We start from the raw sequence: 16,746 nt of genomic DNA on the forward strand, positions 1-16,746 counted from the left end.
TAATTTCAGCAAAAATTTTAGATTTTGTACTGTCATGTTTGTATCCATCAGCATATTACAGGGACTTTGTGCTTTAGCCACATAAAACACATTTTCAAAATTTGAGTGCTATTGTTAGCCCTGCCACTAACTTGTGTTAATATTGATACCTTGGGCAAATTGCTTCGCTTTAGATCTCATTGTACTAATATGTAAGATAAGAAGATTAGATCTGCTGATCTCTGATGCATCTGTAATTCTGTTCACAACTGCCTCCTGTCTATAGGGCATTATATCAGGAGCTGTGGGGATGTGAGCACAAGTTCTATTTTTTGCCCTACCCATTAATTGCCTTTGGTAAATCAGACCTAAACAATTTTTCCATGTCAACTTTGAATAAGATACAGACTCAAATCATGTAAAATGTTTTATAAATTAAAAATTAGCTCTCCCACTGACACCATATTTATAACATAGAACATTATATTTATGTTTATGATTTTAAAGTTTGCTTGGTTGAAGGTGGATTGGAGAAGAAAGAAGAATCATAGGTAAGAAGAATAACTGATGATATGTGTTATTTGTTTTCCTTCCCAGTGCCTTGCATGGTACCTTCTACATAGTATTTCTTAATAAAGATTTTTTGAATGGAAAAAATTGGCTATAAATTAAAATGAATATGGAGTAAGGGGGGAAGAGTAAATTGAAATATGCAGTGCATAAGTGTCTAATGCATTAATAATAATCTGCTACCATTTATTGAAAGCTTTATATGCCCTAGATACTCTGCTAAATACTTAATAGACATTCACTTATTTAATCCCTATAGCCGTCCTACAAGGTAGATGCTATTATTGTCCAGCTTTATAGGTGAGAGAACTATCATACAGAGAGGTTAAGTTACATATTCAAGATAAACCACTTAATCTGTACCATTTTGTTTTTCTAAAAATAAACTCATGAGTTTCGAGTTCTAAAATGAATGTCATTACCCTGCTAGTTGTACTAAGCAGGATAGGCTAGGTTGTGCTGCAGTAACAAAACTCCAAAATTTCAGTGATTTAACCCAACAAAAATTTATGACTCACAGTGTATTTCCATTCAGGTGAGCAGAGGGTTCTGCTCATTACATTCACTTAGAGGCTGAGGGTCTGATAGAGGCTTCCTCTCAATTTATGCTTTCACGATCAATGTAGCAGTGGAGAAAGAACATAGAAGGCTTCTGCTAGCATGTAAATGCTCCAGCCTGGAAATGACAGGTCACTTCCTTTTATAAGTCATTGGCCAGAACAGGTTACATTGCTCTCTAACCACAGGGTGGGGAGACAAAAAGTATTGACTTTGGAGTGCCTAGAAGGAGAGAAGGCACTAAAGACTGCCATACTTAATCAGTCACTTACTCACCTACCCATCCACCTACTCGATGTTTATCCAATTCCTTTTATATTTCAAGCACCAGGCTAGGTCCTGGGGAGGCAGAGATGATTACATCCTGGAGGACTTCACATTACATTTTTTGACCATTCCAATAGCACATACTTAACTTGTATCTGAAAAATATGGAAAAGCACTAATAAATTTGTAATGTCTTGGCATTTATTTGATGTTACGGGAAAACCCGAACGAACTTTTTCGCCAACCCAATATATGGCTGCAACTCACAGATTGCTTCAAAAAATAGCCCTAAAGCGAGGCTGGTCTACTTAGTATTTTCTTGCTCAGCTTACCATCATCATATATATGTACATATACACATATATGTACACATTGAAGCACATAATAAAAAAGGGAATTAATTTATTCATATTGTCATTCAGTAATTAAAAATAATTGTTTTGCTTTTTTTTAAATAAAAGAAACAATATGTAGATTTATATAAAAAATCTCACTTGTGCTTTGTAGGTATTAGATAATTGTTCATCAAAACAGGAAAATTCTGCATTGATAATATATATTTGGGAATATATAAAAATCTTTTTTTCTTCTAGTTCACAATTTAAGAAAAGTTCTAGTTATTGTTTATGAGCAGTGAACAATGACATTTATTGATTATCTAATCTGGGCCAGATATTATGCTAAAATCTTTTACATACCGGTTAATTATTACAATCACTTTTAAAAATAGATGGCTTCATTGAGGTTCATGTAGGCTGAATGTCTCGATCAAGCTATTAAGGGACAATATTGTGAGTTATATTTTAATCTGTTGCTTCCGAGATCTATGACCTTTCATTCAGTTGACACCATGATGCCTCTGTGTTGTAAGCAGTAGTAACAAAACTGACATCTCTGTATCTATTTATATTCCACATTCAGTCTTTACAACAATCCTGTGAGGTAGATATCATCCTCATTTTTAGATGGAAACTACCAAAGTTCAAAAAGATCAAAGAAGGAAACATCCAAAATATCCTACTTGTAAATCTACTGGTTTTTCACTGTAAATATATCATTGTAAGTGATTTGTGGTGTATCCATTAAATGGAATATTATTAGCTGTTAAAAATGATGGTCTTGAAGTATATCTGATGATGTGGAGAAATAGTCATGAATTAATGATGTAAAAAAAACAAAATAGAAAACTGAATGTACAATGTATTTCCAGATTCATTTACTCAATATTTTTTAAGTGCCTACTATGTGCTAGGCATTATTCTAGGCAGTGGGGAAAGAGCATTAAAAGCATTGGGAAGAGCAAGTACAAAAACCATGAGGTAGGTGTGTGCCTGATGGGAAAAACTGCAAGGAGGCCAGTATGGCTGGAGGGATGTGCCCAAGGGAGAGAGTAGTAGGGGATGAGGACAGTGAGGAGGAGAGAGAGTGTTCATACTCCTCTAGTAGAGAAGGAAGGCAAATGAATTAGGGAAATAGAGTTTGACTGCAGGGCAGTTGTGAAGTCTCATGCAAGTTAGTAAGACCACATGACATGGCTGTATGTTTCTATAGCTACATTCAGTTTCTTGGGTATGGGTGTGGGGTTGGTAGAGAATTCTTTTCAACTAGGATTGCCCTTTTGCCAAATGAGTAAAACAAAATGAGAGAGAGACATGGAAGCTGAGGGGTGTATGCAAAGGAGTTATGGACCGCAGAATTTAAGCCAAGTAGGGAGGTGAGTGAGGATGGGGTGAGGGACAGTGAAAAGGTGGATAAGGTGAGGTTGAAGGATTTGGACAATCATAGTAGAAGAGGGAATGAGCTGGAAAGATAGAGGAAGTAGAATGCTTAAAATTGAGGGTGTGGCAGGATTACAGTTACTGGGAGTGACAAGGTCTAGGGTTTGACCATGGGTTAGTGACCAAGATAGGTGAAGGACAAGGTCCTTGGAGGAGAGGAGCAAAAGGAACTAAGGGACCAAGATACTGAAGTCACTAAGAGTTTTGAAAGGAGTTATGTTGGAGCGACAGTGAACAAGGAGCTAAAATCTAAAATCTTCAAGGGGTCAGTAGATGATTGTAGTGAGAAGGGTAGTGGGGTGTTATAGTTTGATGACATAATATTTAAAGGTAGTGAATTGGGGAAGACGGAGGAAGAATTAGGAACAATGAAAATACCTATCCCATCTCCAGGCCCAGTGGTGGGAGAGGTTTGAGAGAAAAATCAACTACCAATTGAGAGGGTCAGATATGTTTAAAAATATGTTTATAGCTGCACAGAGAAAGAGTAGAAGAAAATATACTAAAATAGTAACAATGGTGGAAAGATGTGTGATGTTTCATTTTATTCTTTATACTTTTCTGTATTTTTCACATTATCTGTGATGAATCTGCATTGTTTTATAATCCATTTAAAAAGAGTATTATTTAAAAAAAAAAAAAAGCAGTTGCCCTGTCTTGGCTCACACAGGCAGTATGTGGCAGTGTCAGAACCTGGGCCTCAGGACTCCAGGCTGCACTACCCAGCACCACATCTTAGGGTAAACGCTCAGACTACTCTTGTTTCTCTTTTGTTGCCTGGCTATGGCTGCTTTGCCATTTTTTCCTTGAATATTTTACATCCTTATCTTCCATACACAGCTGAAACAAGGATGAAGAACTCATTTGAGTGGAGATAGAGGAAAAAAAAAAAACAATGGCCCTTTATAACCCCATTTCAACCTAAGGTTTTACTGAAAGAAAGGGGAGAAAAGGGTGACAGGAAAGAAGAAAGGTTTCCAGAGGAATTGTACATGTTTCAAAGAGAGGGGGAGGAATTCAGGCCACCTAAGTAGAACCAAGGCATATATTTTCCCTAAGTCTCCAACCCCTCCTATCTGTACTTTTCACAGATAGGAGCCCATGATTCCTCTCACGGCTGCTTTGCAGATCATTCCCAAATCCATAAGTGTAGATCAATCTGTCTCTGTCTCACTTTTGACATATTTCTCTAAGAATAATCATAATAGTAATAATAGAAAATATTTATTGAGCTCTTACTATGTACAAGGCAGTGTTCTAAACACTTTACATATATTAGCTAATTAATTCTCACAGTGACCTCACGAGGTCTCGGTACTGCTATCCCCAATTTATAGATGGAGAAACTGAGGCACCAACTGCGTTTTAATTACTACCTCATTCTACCTCCTTATATTTCTACTTGGATCTGTAGTTCTAACTCAAAACCAGACTTATCTGCTTAAGTGATGACTTTCTCCTGGTGGCACTATTATCATTTAAAAAAAATTATTGAGGACTACATATATGCCAGGCATGGTTCTTGAGACAATAGTTGGACTGCTCGTGTGGAGCTTATTTTCTGGTTAGGAAGTAGATAATAAGCAAATAAACATTAAATAAATAAGATAATTATAGATTGTAATGATTGCCTTGAAGGAAAGAAGCAAGGTGATATGTATGTGTAAATATGGGGTACAGCGGATGGGAAAGGCTTATCTCAGGAAGGTTCCCCTGAGGAAGGGACACTGGATCAGAGAGGGATCAGAAAGTATAAAGTCCCCAAAGCTTGAAATGTCAGGTATTTTTGGCTCTTCTTTCTCCCATATTCTTTGTAACAACAAGTTAGGTTGATTCCATTCTCAGAGTATATCTGTTATTTTCACTTGTATGGCCCTCATGCTTTGTTGCAGCTTCTATTACTGCCTTCTTGGACTGGAAGAGTCTCTTAACTGGCCTTCCTTGCAACCTACAGTTCCCCCTCCACTGCAGTCCCCATGGGCCACATTAATCACCTCCCCTCCAGTTAAACAACTCTTCTGCTCAGGACCTGCAATGATTCCTGATTGTTTGCTTTCTTTATTAAGAACAAAATCCTGTATGTTCGAGGCCTTCCACCCTTTGGCTCCAACCCACCTTTCCAGTTTGCTAATCTGTTCTCCACACATGCCCATTGCTTTCCTGTTTCTATGCTTTAACCCGCATTGTCCCTTTGCCTGGAATGCCTCTCCTCTGGCCCTTCCCTCCTTTATCAACCCCTTGCATTTTTTAAGCCCCATCTTAGACACTGCCTCCTCCAGGAGCCATTTCTTAATCGCCCAGAAAGTGTGTGATTGGTCAGATCTTTCTTTGTACTTCTCTCATGGCATGTGTCTTACTCTAGCCTTGTGTTAAAACCTTTTGTTCCCCTTTTAAAGCAGGAAGCCTGTCTTGAAGGATCCATACCCCTCCACGGCATACTGCACACTGTTTTACTTAGAGTGTCATCTGCACAAACGTTTTTTGAATCTCTATCTCCCCCTTTCCCTTTTTCTGCTTCTCTGCACATTGTGGTAAGGAAGGGGTGTGTATGTATAGGGTAGGAAAGAGTGTGGAAACTTGATTCTCAACTGTCTAAAAGGCTTTGGGGGAACAAGGTAGGAAGCCAGGCAAATAAAAACAGGCTTACTTGTTCTTATCCTCTTATTTGGATGATCTGGAAGCTGGTTGTCTGTACTGACCCTTCTCCCAAAGTATCTACATAGGAGGAGTCGTGGGAGGGAGTGCAGCAGCCCCTGTTTTTTCTGCTTTGTGTGAGGATGTGGGCTAGGGGAAGGGTGAAGAATGAATGTATCAGGAACAATATCTCCTTAAAAGCTGCTTCTGTGGTGGCTGTGTACTGCCTTTGTTTATTAGAGAGCTAAAGTAAAGGGAGTACTTTTTACGGTTTTGGCTTTTCATTTGTAAACAGAGGCTGATTAACTATGTGTATTTGTAAATCCTTGCTGTCTATTGTGTATGAGTCAGTTAGTTCCAAGTTGCCCTTCGGTGCTGTGACTGGAGAGAAGCAGCTGCCCTGTCTCTGTCAGGCTCATGATCTCTTTCTTGCTGCTTGTATTGTGAGGACTGCCCACGTGGGGTTAGGATAAGGCAGATTTATTAAAGTCAGATTTCTTTAGGAACTTTTCCCAGAGCAGCCCTGCAGTTTGGTTATATGATACAATTTATATGTATGAAAGTATAACTATTATAGAAGTTATGATAGCTAACATTTATAGAGTAAAGCAGCACAGTTATATATTCATTCAACAAATATTTATTGAACTCTCCCTATGTGCCATATACTGTGTCAATAGCTAGGGATAAGGGGAAAGCAAAAACGTATATCATGAAGCTTACAGTTTCGTGGGAAAGAAGATAGTGACAAGTAATTACAAGTGTGATGTGCGTTTTAAGGAAGTAGTTTGCTGTGGAATCTACGGTACGGTCCTAAGTCTTGGGTATTAGGGCTTCCTCTGGTCAGCAATGGTGTTAAAGCAGAGACAAGAAGCTGAGTAGGAGTTGGCAAGGAGAAGGGAGGTGATGGAGATTTCTGTCTAGGTAGAGGATGTATCATGTACAAGATACTAATTTAGGAAAGAGTAGGAGGAATTGAAAGGAGGTCAGTAAGACTGGGACAGGGGGCAGAGATGATAAGGCAGGAGGTGGGCGATCAACACTGTGAAGTCAGTGTTGTCACTATTTCCACTTACACACTCATGGTGTGGGTATTCCTTCTTTGAAGCTTTCATTGACTTTAAGAACATAACTTGGTATTGAGTTGGTGCTGGGACAGAGCACTGCTCTGTTCACCATAGTACGACATGTTCACCTTGTGACAGGTACTGCATATGTGCTCTTCATATAATTATCTTTAACCCTGCATGGAGGTACTACATCTCTTTTACAGAGGAATAGAGGACTCAGAGATGAAGTCATTTTATTCATGACCACATAGCTGATAAATGATAACACCAGGATTTAAACTGAGCTTTGGTGTCATCAGAACCCATACTCCATGTTGCCTCTGTAATAGCTGTATTTCTGGAATAGATAGAAGATTTTGTAATTTATGGTCTGATTTAGAGATAGTTGTGGAAGTCACATTATATTAAGGAAATCCAGATTACACATTAATAAAGTTGAGGAGTAAGAGGAGCGTCAATTCTCTTTTTAACAGCAAGTTGGGTGATTTCAGAGAGTAAAAAGAAACATAACAGAGTTTTTAACAGAGCTTTCTTCTGGCTTTGGTTTCGTGTTATGGAAAGAAGAATTTAAATGAATGGGATTGTAGGATTATATGGTAGCTCTAACTACCATATGATCCTGCAATCCCATTCCTGGGCATATACACAAAGAAAACCATAATTCAAAAAGATACATGCACCCCAGTGTTCATTGCAGCACTATTTACAATGGCCAGATATGGAAGCACCCTAAATGTCCATCGACAGAGGAATGGTTAAAGATGTGGTATATATACACAATGGAATATTACTCAACCATAAAAAAGAATGAAATAATGTCATTTGCAGCAAGATGGATAGACCTAGAGATTGTCATCCTGAGTGAAGTAAATCAGACAGAGAAAAACAAATACCATATGATATTGCTTATATGTGGAATCTAAAAAAAATGTTACAAATGAACCTATTTACAAAACAGAAATAGAGTCACAGATGTAGAAAAAAAACTTATAGTTACGGGGGGGAAGGGGGGGAGGGATTAATTGGAAGATTGGGATCGACATATATACACTACTGTATATAAAATAGATAACTAATAAGGACCTACTGTATAGCACAGGGAACTCTTCTCAATACTCTGTAATGACCTACATGGGAAAATAATTTTAAAAAGAGTGGATATATGTGTACGTATAACTGATTCACTTTGCTTTACAGCAGAAACAAACAGAACGTTGTAAATCAACTCTACTCCAATAAAAATTAATTTAAAAAAATGAAAGGGAACTACATTAGTAGCAGAAGGGGACTATGACACCTGAGACAAAATGTACTGTGAGATATTTTTGGGTGGCTCTGTACATTCTAGAGTAAAGGATGTTAAGAGACCTCCATCGATGATCACAAAAAGGCACTCTCCACGGGGAATAAAGTAATGAGGTCACTACTGTGGAAGTTTGTCCCCTTAAGCTTGGTGCTTAATACAGTTTACTATAAATACATTAGCGAATCCTCGATTTTAAGCTTTCCCAGCAATCCATGTACAAAATTTGGCTTGGAATAAGTTAAAAGAGTTCATATAAAGGTCCCTAATCTATGCTGCATGGACTAGTCCCTGCCATATCTTCATCTTCCACTCCACTTGCAGAGGGTCTTGCATGTTCCCCCTCCTACCCAGTAACTCCAAAGGACAGAGTTCACTGTTTGGCACTCTGTTTATGAAAGTCTCCCAGTCCCTGGGTTAGGGAGTCAAGTCTAGTTAACTCTAAAATACCCATGTATTTTGTTTTCTTTAGAAGTCTGGATATTGGTCTCATCTTTAAACACGCTGTTTAGAATAATAGTACTAGGCTCCTGTTTATTTAATAAAGTGTTATTGTTTTAAAGGATATTAGACTGAAAATTTAAGCTAATCTCTTTAACCAGTTTTATGGGAAGGCCGGCTATTTGAACCATTGTTTTGCCACCTAAGAGGAAATAAGTAGTTCCTTGAGATGTGGATTTATAATCTTCAGCATATGAAGTGATGAAGGGCATATCACAGATTATTTTAAATTTCTTTATAAATAAGATATCCAAAGACACCGTGTTTCATTGCTGCAGTATGTACCTTTCCTTAGAGCTACGTAATTTATACAGCAATGAATGTGTACCAAAAATATATTGCACTGTCCTAGCACTGGTTACTGGTAACTGGACAGAAAATCAAAAGCAAAAGCATATCCCATACTAGACCACAACATATTTGGTGTGTAAGATGCTCTCACTGTCACCAAGTCATTACCTAAAAGAGCTGAAAAAATTTTTATTTTAAATTTTACTTTGCAAGGTTATGGCTTTTTAAGTGAACACTCAGAACAAATTGCTGAGGTTTCATATATTAATTTCTTCCTTCTAAGTGGCAATATTAAACACGTAATATAAATTGTGTATGTTCGTGTGTGTTTTTGGAAGTGGTTTCAGACTTGGGAGGTGCATGCTAATAATACACTGAAAAATATATTAATAATACACCAAGCTCTCACTTCCTGCCGGCCCTTGCTGGGCACTTGCATGAATGTATTATCCAAGTTAATCATCACAAGACACATCTGGGATAGGTATCATTATTATTATTATTTTTTATTTTACAGATAAGAAAACAAGCCCAAAGACATGAAGTACCTTGTTCAAGTTCAGATAGCTCTAATAGATGGCAGATTTGGCACTCAAACTCAAATCTGTCTTCAAATTCCCACCTCTTTCCACTATATCCCAAAACATTTGTGGTTTTCAGGAGGAAAACAAAAAACAAAGTGTTTGAAAGATGCCCTTGGTACTGGTTAGATTTTATTAGTGTAAAAGCATGTGTGTGTTTTGTGTGTGTGTGTATTTAAGCCTTGACACACTTTGGCATTTTTGATAAGTTTTGCTAATAGCATATGACTAGCATGTTTGGCCAGCATCATTGTGATTTAATAACCTAATTTAAACAAGGAACTGCAACCCAAACAATGGCTGATTCATCAGATAGGAAAGTGAGGAAGTACTTGTTATCATTTGTCAGTTAATTTTTATTTTTATGCAGTTTGAACCATGGGTCACACTGCAGACACTGTGCTTTAAAACTGTCGGAAACCTCTGTCACTTCCTAAGCACTGATGGCCTCTTCCTTTGAGGGAGCCGCTCATACAACAATTTTGGAAAGCAGTGGTGATGACTCCCTTCTCCTTGGCGTCGGATGCTTCCTTTCTCTTGAACAATTGGCTTTAAATGACCATGACCGGTGCAGCCAGTGCAGACCAAAACAGGCTTTTTGTTTGCCTTTTTATATAGTCTAGACTATATAAATATCTAGAAAATGACCACACTTTAAAAGAGAAGGGAATTCATATTTACTGAGCATCTCTCCATGATCTCCTCAAAGGCAACAATCTTGGGTTTCACTCATCTGTGGATCTGGGAGGCCACAGCACCAAGCTCTGTATATGTGGGACTGAGCTGATAGAATGACACTGCATATTATGTCCTGTTTTATTGCAGACATTAAATGCAAATATCTGACCTTAGGCAAGGTATAGAAGAGCCTACTGCTGTTACTTATATACCCCCAGTGCTTTGGTCCAACTCTGAAGAATGTGAGTGTTACCATGGTGAAATGGATGTTGGCTGAGATGCTAGGGGAGTTACTTTCCAAAAAATATGGATCATGGTTTTTAAAGATTTCCAGAAAGGCTTTTGCAGTCAAATTCTATAACATTGCCAAATTCTTTTATTAATTTGAATTTATAGTCATTTATCTGTAGTGTCTATTCTTCATGTGACCTTTCTCTACTCCACACTCAAGGCAAATATATATGTACACTTTTTCCTGTTGGTCTTCCTGCAAAGCTTTATTCTTTAAATACTTCAATTTTCGAGGTGTCTGGCTTGTTTTAATGCTTGCTTGTTCCCTTCTGTTAAAAAATGTCTCCCTCTAGGAAGCCCTTTTTTGTTAATTGGAAAAGTAGTGAGGTCTTCTGTTGGTCTTTTGCTCCTAATTCATCCTTCACCTTTTTTTTTTTTTTTTTTTTTTGCGGTATGCGGGCCTCTCACTGTTGTGGCCTCTCCTGTTGCGGAGCACAGGCTCCGCACAGGCTCAGCGGCCATGGCTCACGGGCCCAGCCGCTCCGCGGCATGTGGGATCTTCCCAGACCGGGGCACGAACCCGTGTCCCCTGGCATTAGCAGGCGGACTCTCAACCACTGCGCCACCAGGGAAGCCCTCTCCTTCACCTTTGATTACACATATCTAACAAGTGCAGGCAACTCTAGTTGACGTGCAGATTCCATGTACTTCATTTAATTCCAAACTGACTGAATCCATGCCTCTCAGGATATCTTGACTGCCCCATCCCTGGCTTAGCTAGTGTAGGCTTAGACAATGGAAATACATTTTAGGATCAACCTTTACAAACATAAATCTGCTAGGAAAAAAATCTCTAATATTTGTTATTTATTATTGACACTTTGTGCCCTTCATTACACATCGGTCATCTCATTGTTTTGTACACACTGTGCTGGGATGTGGTTTATACAGTGCTGGTATCTCTCTGCTTGGAATGGTTTGTCTTTCTCCTTTCTCTGCTTGGCATGCTCCTGTCCATCCTTTGCTGCTCATGTCTTGCACCACCTTCTCTGTGAAACTTTATGGGACTGCTTTTCTTCTTTCTGATGGGCTGGGTAATTGACTTCATCCCCTTTGTGTCTCCCATTGCACTCTACAGACACTTTTGTGCTACTACTCTGATTGCAATGATTTGTTTATATGTTTGTGTTCCCATTAGCCTGTGAGCAGCCTGAGTGCTGGGACCACATCCATCATTGTATCTTCAGTGTATGCGCTCAACAGCTGTTTGAATGAATAAGTGGCCCAAGCTGAAGTGATTACTCTGTCTTCTGAATGCTGTTAACACTTGCTTTTATTATATTTTGCCTAGTGCTACCAGCGTGGCATAGACACTGCCCAGTCTAAGCAGAAACTGGTCATAGAACTGAGGCCTCTTGCAGTGCTGTAGGTTAGTTCTTTAGGTCTGTAGGTGTGGAGAAGGGACTGGGGCAGCTGGGAAGTTAGGCACAGAGAAGGGGATGGTGTCACTCAAGGTGCTAAGGTAATTATTTGCCAACAGGTATGGAAGTGTTTTAATATTTTAAGAACTGGCTGAGTGTCAAGCCTTGGTTCTTCCAGGTAATGAGTGCCTTAAGAATAGGATGCTACTTATATTGCCTAGTATCCCTCATATGGCTACCTAGATACAACTCAGAGGTATAAGCATTCAGAATAAGATAAACTTTTATAACAAATATTAATGTTTTATTACATCTTGCATGAGACTCCCTTCTAAAACGCCTTTGATTTTTTTCACATTACTGTTAATGGCACTACTCTCTTCTTGGTCACCCAGAATAGGAAACTTTAGAATCATTTGATTCCCTCACCTTCACCTTCATGCCAAAAATCCAGTCAATCATGAAGACTGTCCATGATTCCTTCCTAGTTTTTGCCCCTTCCTTTACATTCCCAGAATTATTACCTTGTGTAGGCCCAAAGTAAACTACTACAGTAGCCTCTTGAGTTCCTCTGTTCTTTAGGCCTCCGTCCAGGCCAGCTGGCACTGTGTTTTTTTCTCTTCTCCTCTTTTCCAATCCAGATCTTACTAGGCCCTGCTTAAGCCTCAGTTCTCAGGGAAACCTTCCCCAACTGACCTAGCCTAGCATGAGCTATCCTTCCCTGGGCTTCCCTAGTACTTAATGTCTGTAGCATTCATTTGGCTGTTAACTGTGCTCTACTTTGTGAAATGGCTCTTGTTGCCTGAATTATAATTACATCTTGGAATGTGATTTAATAGGTAGCTATCCCTCAAGTAGAAAGCCTTAGAATTAATACACCCATAGGAGCATAATGATTCAGGCTATTAGATTTTTAAAATTTCTTGGTAGACATAGATTCTGTAGCTAGCTTGCTGAATAATGTGCAATTTTGTTAAAGAGAAATGCTGACTGTGACCCACTAAATTGAGTTTATAACCCATTAATGGATCACAACCTCCATTTTATGAAACACTAATCTAGACTAGATGGACCTTACAAAGATGAACCTTTCTCCTGTAATGGAGAGGTTAAGTCCTGGAAGCAAAAATCTTTACTAAGGGTGAGTGTAAAGTATTGCAGGAGAGGTATATAGCACAAGAGTTCAGAGGAGAGAGACCTGCACGGTGAAAACTATTCCTACTGTAGGAAGATGATTCTGTTTGGGGAAGAAGGGACTTGGAGACTTGGGTATCCCTTAGTAGTCTTACAGATTTTTCCTTTGGTAGTTAAATCATTCCTTTCAGGGGTTTTTCCTTTCACAGGGGCAGGTGGGAATAACACACATTCATTTCCTCTTTACTTGTTTTCTTCCTTAGTGTTTATGTGCTTGCATAATAGCAGGGCTTGTAACTGAGATTTCCTGACTTGGATTGTATTTCTAAATACTAAGGAGCAAAAGCAGGATACTGTAAGGGAGAAGGTTTATTTCTTGTTTAATACTCATCCATTTTGGGAATGAACAAAAAAGACTTTAAAATGGGGAACTCTAAGAGGTACTATGCTATGAGATGAAAACACCATCACTTACAAATGGTGGTAATTACCTTTTCATTGTAGGCTTCTTGAATTATAGTTTTAAAGGAAGGGGATATTCTTTTTTTTTTCTTTTTTAACATGTATTTATTTGGCTGCGCCAGGTCTTAGTTGCAGCATGTGGGATCTAGTTCCCTGACCAGGGATCAAACCTGGGCCCCCTGCATTGGGAGTGTGGAGTCTTAACCACTGGACCTCCAGGGAAGTCCCAAGGGAGGGGATATCCTATAGTAAGTAGTGTTGACAGACTGTAATTCTTACCCCTGAATAATTTTCCTAAGAATGTGCTGTTTCTTTTCCACTGATTTTTTCCTTCCCTTCTTTTCTTTCCTCCGTTCCTTCCTTTCTTTTTTAAATGAAATGAGCCTTTGAGGCGAAGCTTTTCTTGGTTATATACTTTCTGGCAGCTCTTTTCTCTTGTAGAAGATCCTTTATGTAAAGGCTATCTTGCATGATTTTTACTGCCTTAGTAAAGACAGAATTATATCCGGGGAAAATCCATTGTCAAATTGCTTTTTAGGTTCCCCAGGGTCACATGTTAAATGTAAAAATATCCATATGGTTGTAATGTACTTTTGTGTGCTTTTTTAAATACAAAAAATAAAATTATTGATGGCCATCAATCCTCAGGGGTTATTTGCTATAAGTCAATAAATTTTGAGCCTTTACTCTGGTCAGGGATTTGTATACATACTTGAATCCTGGCAACCTTGTCAGGAAGATATTAGTAGCCCCTTTTAGAAATGAGGCAACTGAGGTTCATAGATGTGAAAATATTTGCGGGAATCTACCTCACTGGAAAGTGGTACAATCAGCATTTCAACTCAGGATTGCCAGACTACAAAGCAGGGCTTTTTCCAGTGGATAAGGAGCACTTTCCTCAGGGCCTGGGGTTGTCTTGGAAGGCTTTACAGAGGGGACAGTGCTTGAGTGAACACCTGGATGGATGGAGGGTGAAGTAGGAGTTTTCTGTAATGACGTGAGGGAGGAGGACATTCCAGGCAAGGGTAAATCTGTGTGCAGCATATTATATCCAGATGATATGAAAAAGCATGTTATATCCAGATGATTTCTGAATTTTGAAGACTTGAGAAAGCTTTTTTTTTTTTTTTACATCAAGGCAATTTATTAACAGAAAACAATAATTTGAGGAGTCCTGTTCACAGATGGCGACCACGGCGACCCCCCTTCCTGCGGGTGCTGTCGGAGGGGATGGGGGTGACATCCTCAATCCGCCCAATCTTCATTCCTGAGCGGGCGAGGGCTCTGAGGGCTGACTGGGCCCCTGGTCCAGGAATCTTCGCCCTATTTCCTCCTGTGGCCCGGAGTTTGATGTGTAGGGCAGTGATGCCCAGCTCCTTGCACCTCTGGGCTACATCCTGGGCAGCCAACATGGCAGCATATGGAGATGACTCATCTCGGTCAGCCTTCACCTTCGTCCCACCAGTTACACGGCAGATGGTTTCCTTGCCAGAAAGATCGGTGACATGGACGAAAGTGTCATTGAAGGATGCAAAAATGTGGCACATACCAAATACATTTTCTCCTTCGGCCACCTGAAGGCCAAGGCTGATAACCTGTTCTTCCTTCTTTTCCTTCCCCTTGCGAGGTGCCATTTCTACTCGTCTTCTCCAGAATCAGCCACCAGAAAGAGAGAGAAAGCATATTATATCCAAATGATTTCTGAATTATGAGAGGGGCAAGTGGCAGAAGATGAGGTTGGAAAAGAGGTGGGCAGGGTCCCAGCACAGGCATTGTCAGCTTCTCTGAGTTTGCCTCTTCTCTAGCCTCCTGTACCAGCAGTTAGTTGGGTTGTGTTTCCTCTTGGCTGCCATAACAAGCATCCTGTGCATAATGTGCATCCCTTGTGTAGAAATAGTTTCTTTACTCACTTGTTTCCACTAGACTGTGTCCTCTTTGAGAGCAAAGACTGTGCTTTTTATCGTTGTATCCAGTATAGCCAGACACATGCAGTAGGCACTCAGGAAGTGATGGGGTATGAAAGGGCCTTGTCCTTGCTAAGGAGAATCAGTATTAATCATGGTCACCTCTGTTTGCCACTCTTCTACTCTTTCACAGTTGAGTAGGATTTTAACTTGGTAATTTTAGGATCTCTTCACATTTCCTGAGGCTAACACACCTGATAGAAAGCTAACAGAGCCTCACTGGTGGCCCCAAGGACCCAGAGTAGAGTTAACTGGTATAGCCCAAGTCCAGCCTGGGTTACTTGGTCTCCTGGTGTCACATCACACTTCTCACTTCTTCTGCTCAGTTCAACTCAGCAGTCATTGATGGAGCAAGTCCTGTGCCCATTGTACTTTGTGCTGTGGGGATTCAGACATGAACAGGAAAGGGGAGGCAGTATGGCACGGTGGAAAAAATGCAGCCTCTTCACTTCATAGGGTTCCTGTGACGAACAAATGAGAGAACGTACATTTAGCCCTTAGTGCAGGCCTTACGTTATTCACAGGGCAGGTGGGAATAATACACATGGTTTTGATCAATAGATTCTAGCATCTTATATAGGGTTACTTTAGTCTAGAGTTTATAATAGTATAGCATGTGTACGACATGTGTAAATAGGTAAATACAGTGCAAAGGCTACATTTGAAAAGCACTATAATAGAGCTGAAATTACCATGGAAGCACAAAGAAGGCAGGAAGACCAAGGAATGCTTTGTGGAAGAAGTGGCATTGAATAGAATCCCCTTTTCACACAGTTGACATACCTAACTAGAAGGCTGTGGAGATTAAAGGCTTAATTAACTATTGCCTGTTCTGAGACCCCTTCTCTGATCACCCTATTAAAATTAGGTCTATCTCTGTTATTCTCTGTCAGAGTCAAACCTGCACAATTACAGTTTCTTCTTTTTAAAATTTATTTTATTTTATTTTATATTTTATTTTATTTATTTATTTTGTCTGCGTTGGGTCTTTATTGCTGCACATGGGCTTTCTCTAGTTATGGTGAGCAGGGGCTACTCTTCATTGCGGTGCACGGGCTTCTCATTGCAGTGGCTTCTCTTGTTGCAGAGCACGGGCTCTAGGTGTGCGGGCTTCAGTGGTTGCTGCACATGGGCCCTAGAACGCGCGGGCCTCAGTAGTTGTGGCACGTGGGCTTCAGTAGTTGTGGCTTGTGGGCTCTGGAGCGCAGGCTCAGTAGTTGTGGCTCCTGGGCTTAGTTGCTCTGTGGCATGTGGGACGTTCCTGGACCGGGGATTGAACCTGAGTCCCTTGCATTGGCAGGTGGATTATTAGCCACTGAGCCAC

General features: G+C 39.8%; 2 protein-coding genes across 6 annotated transcripts in view; one reads left to right on the forward strand and one right to left on the reverse strand.

Annotated features, from left to right (window-relative positions):
• PRCP (prolylcarboxypeptidase) overlaps positions 1 to 16,746 on the forward strand; it is a 71,781-nt gene that overhangs the window by 7,030 nt on the left and 48,005 nt on the right. The window lies entirely within an intron of this gene.
• On the reverse strand, positions 14,574 to 15,132 carry LOC309808432 (small ribosomal subunit protein uS11-like). The gene has a single exon (XM_082628743.1). It carries the CDS (start codon positions 15,090 to 15,092, stop codon positions 14,637 to 14,639), a length of 456 nt encoding a protein of 151 aa, XP_082484869.1. The 5' UTR covers positions 15,093 to 15,132; the 3' UTR covers positions 14,574 to 14,636.

Source organism: Mesoplodon mirus (assembly GCF_964341445.2).
Source record: "Mesoplodon mirus genome assembly, chromosome: 7".
NCBI classification, from domain to species: Eukaryota; Metazoa; Chordata; class Mammalia; order Artiodactyla; family Ziphiidae; genus Mesoplodon; species Mesoplodon mirus.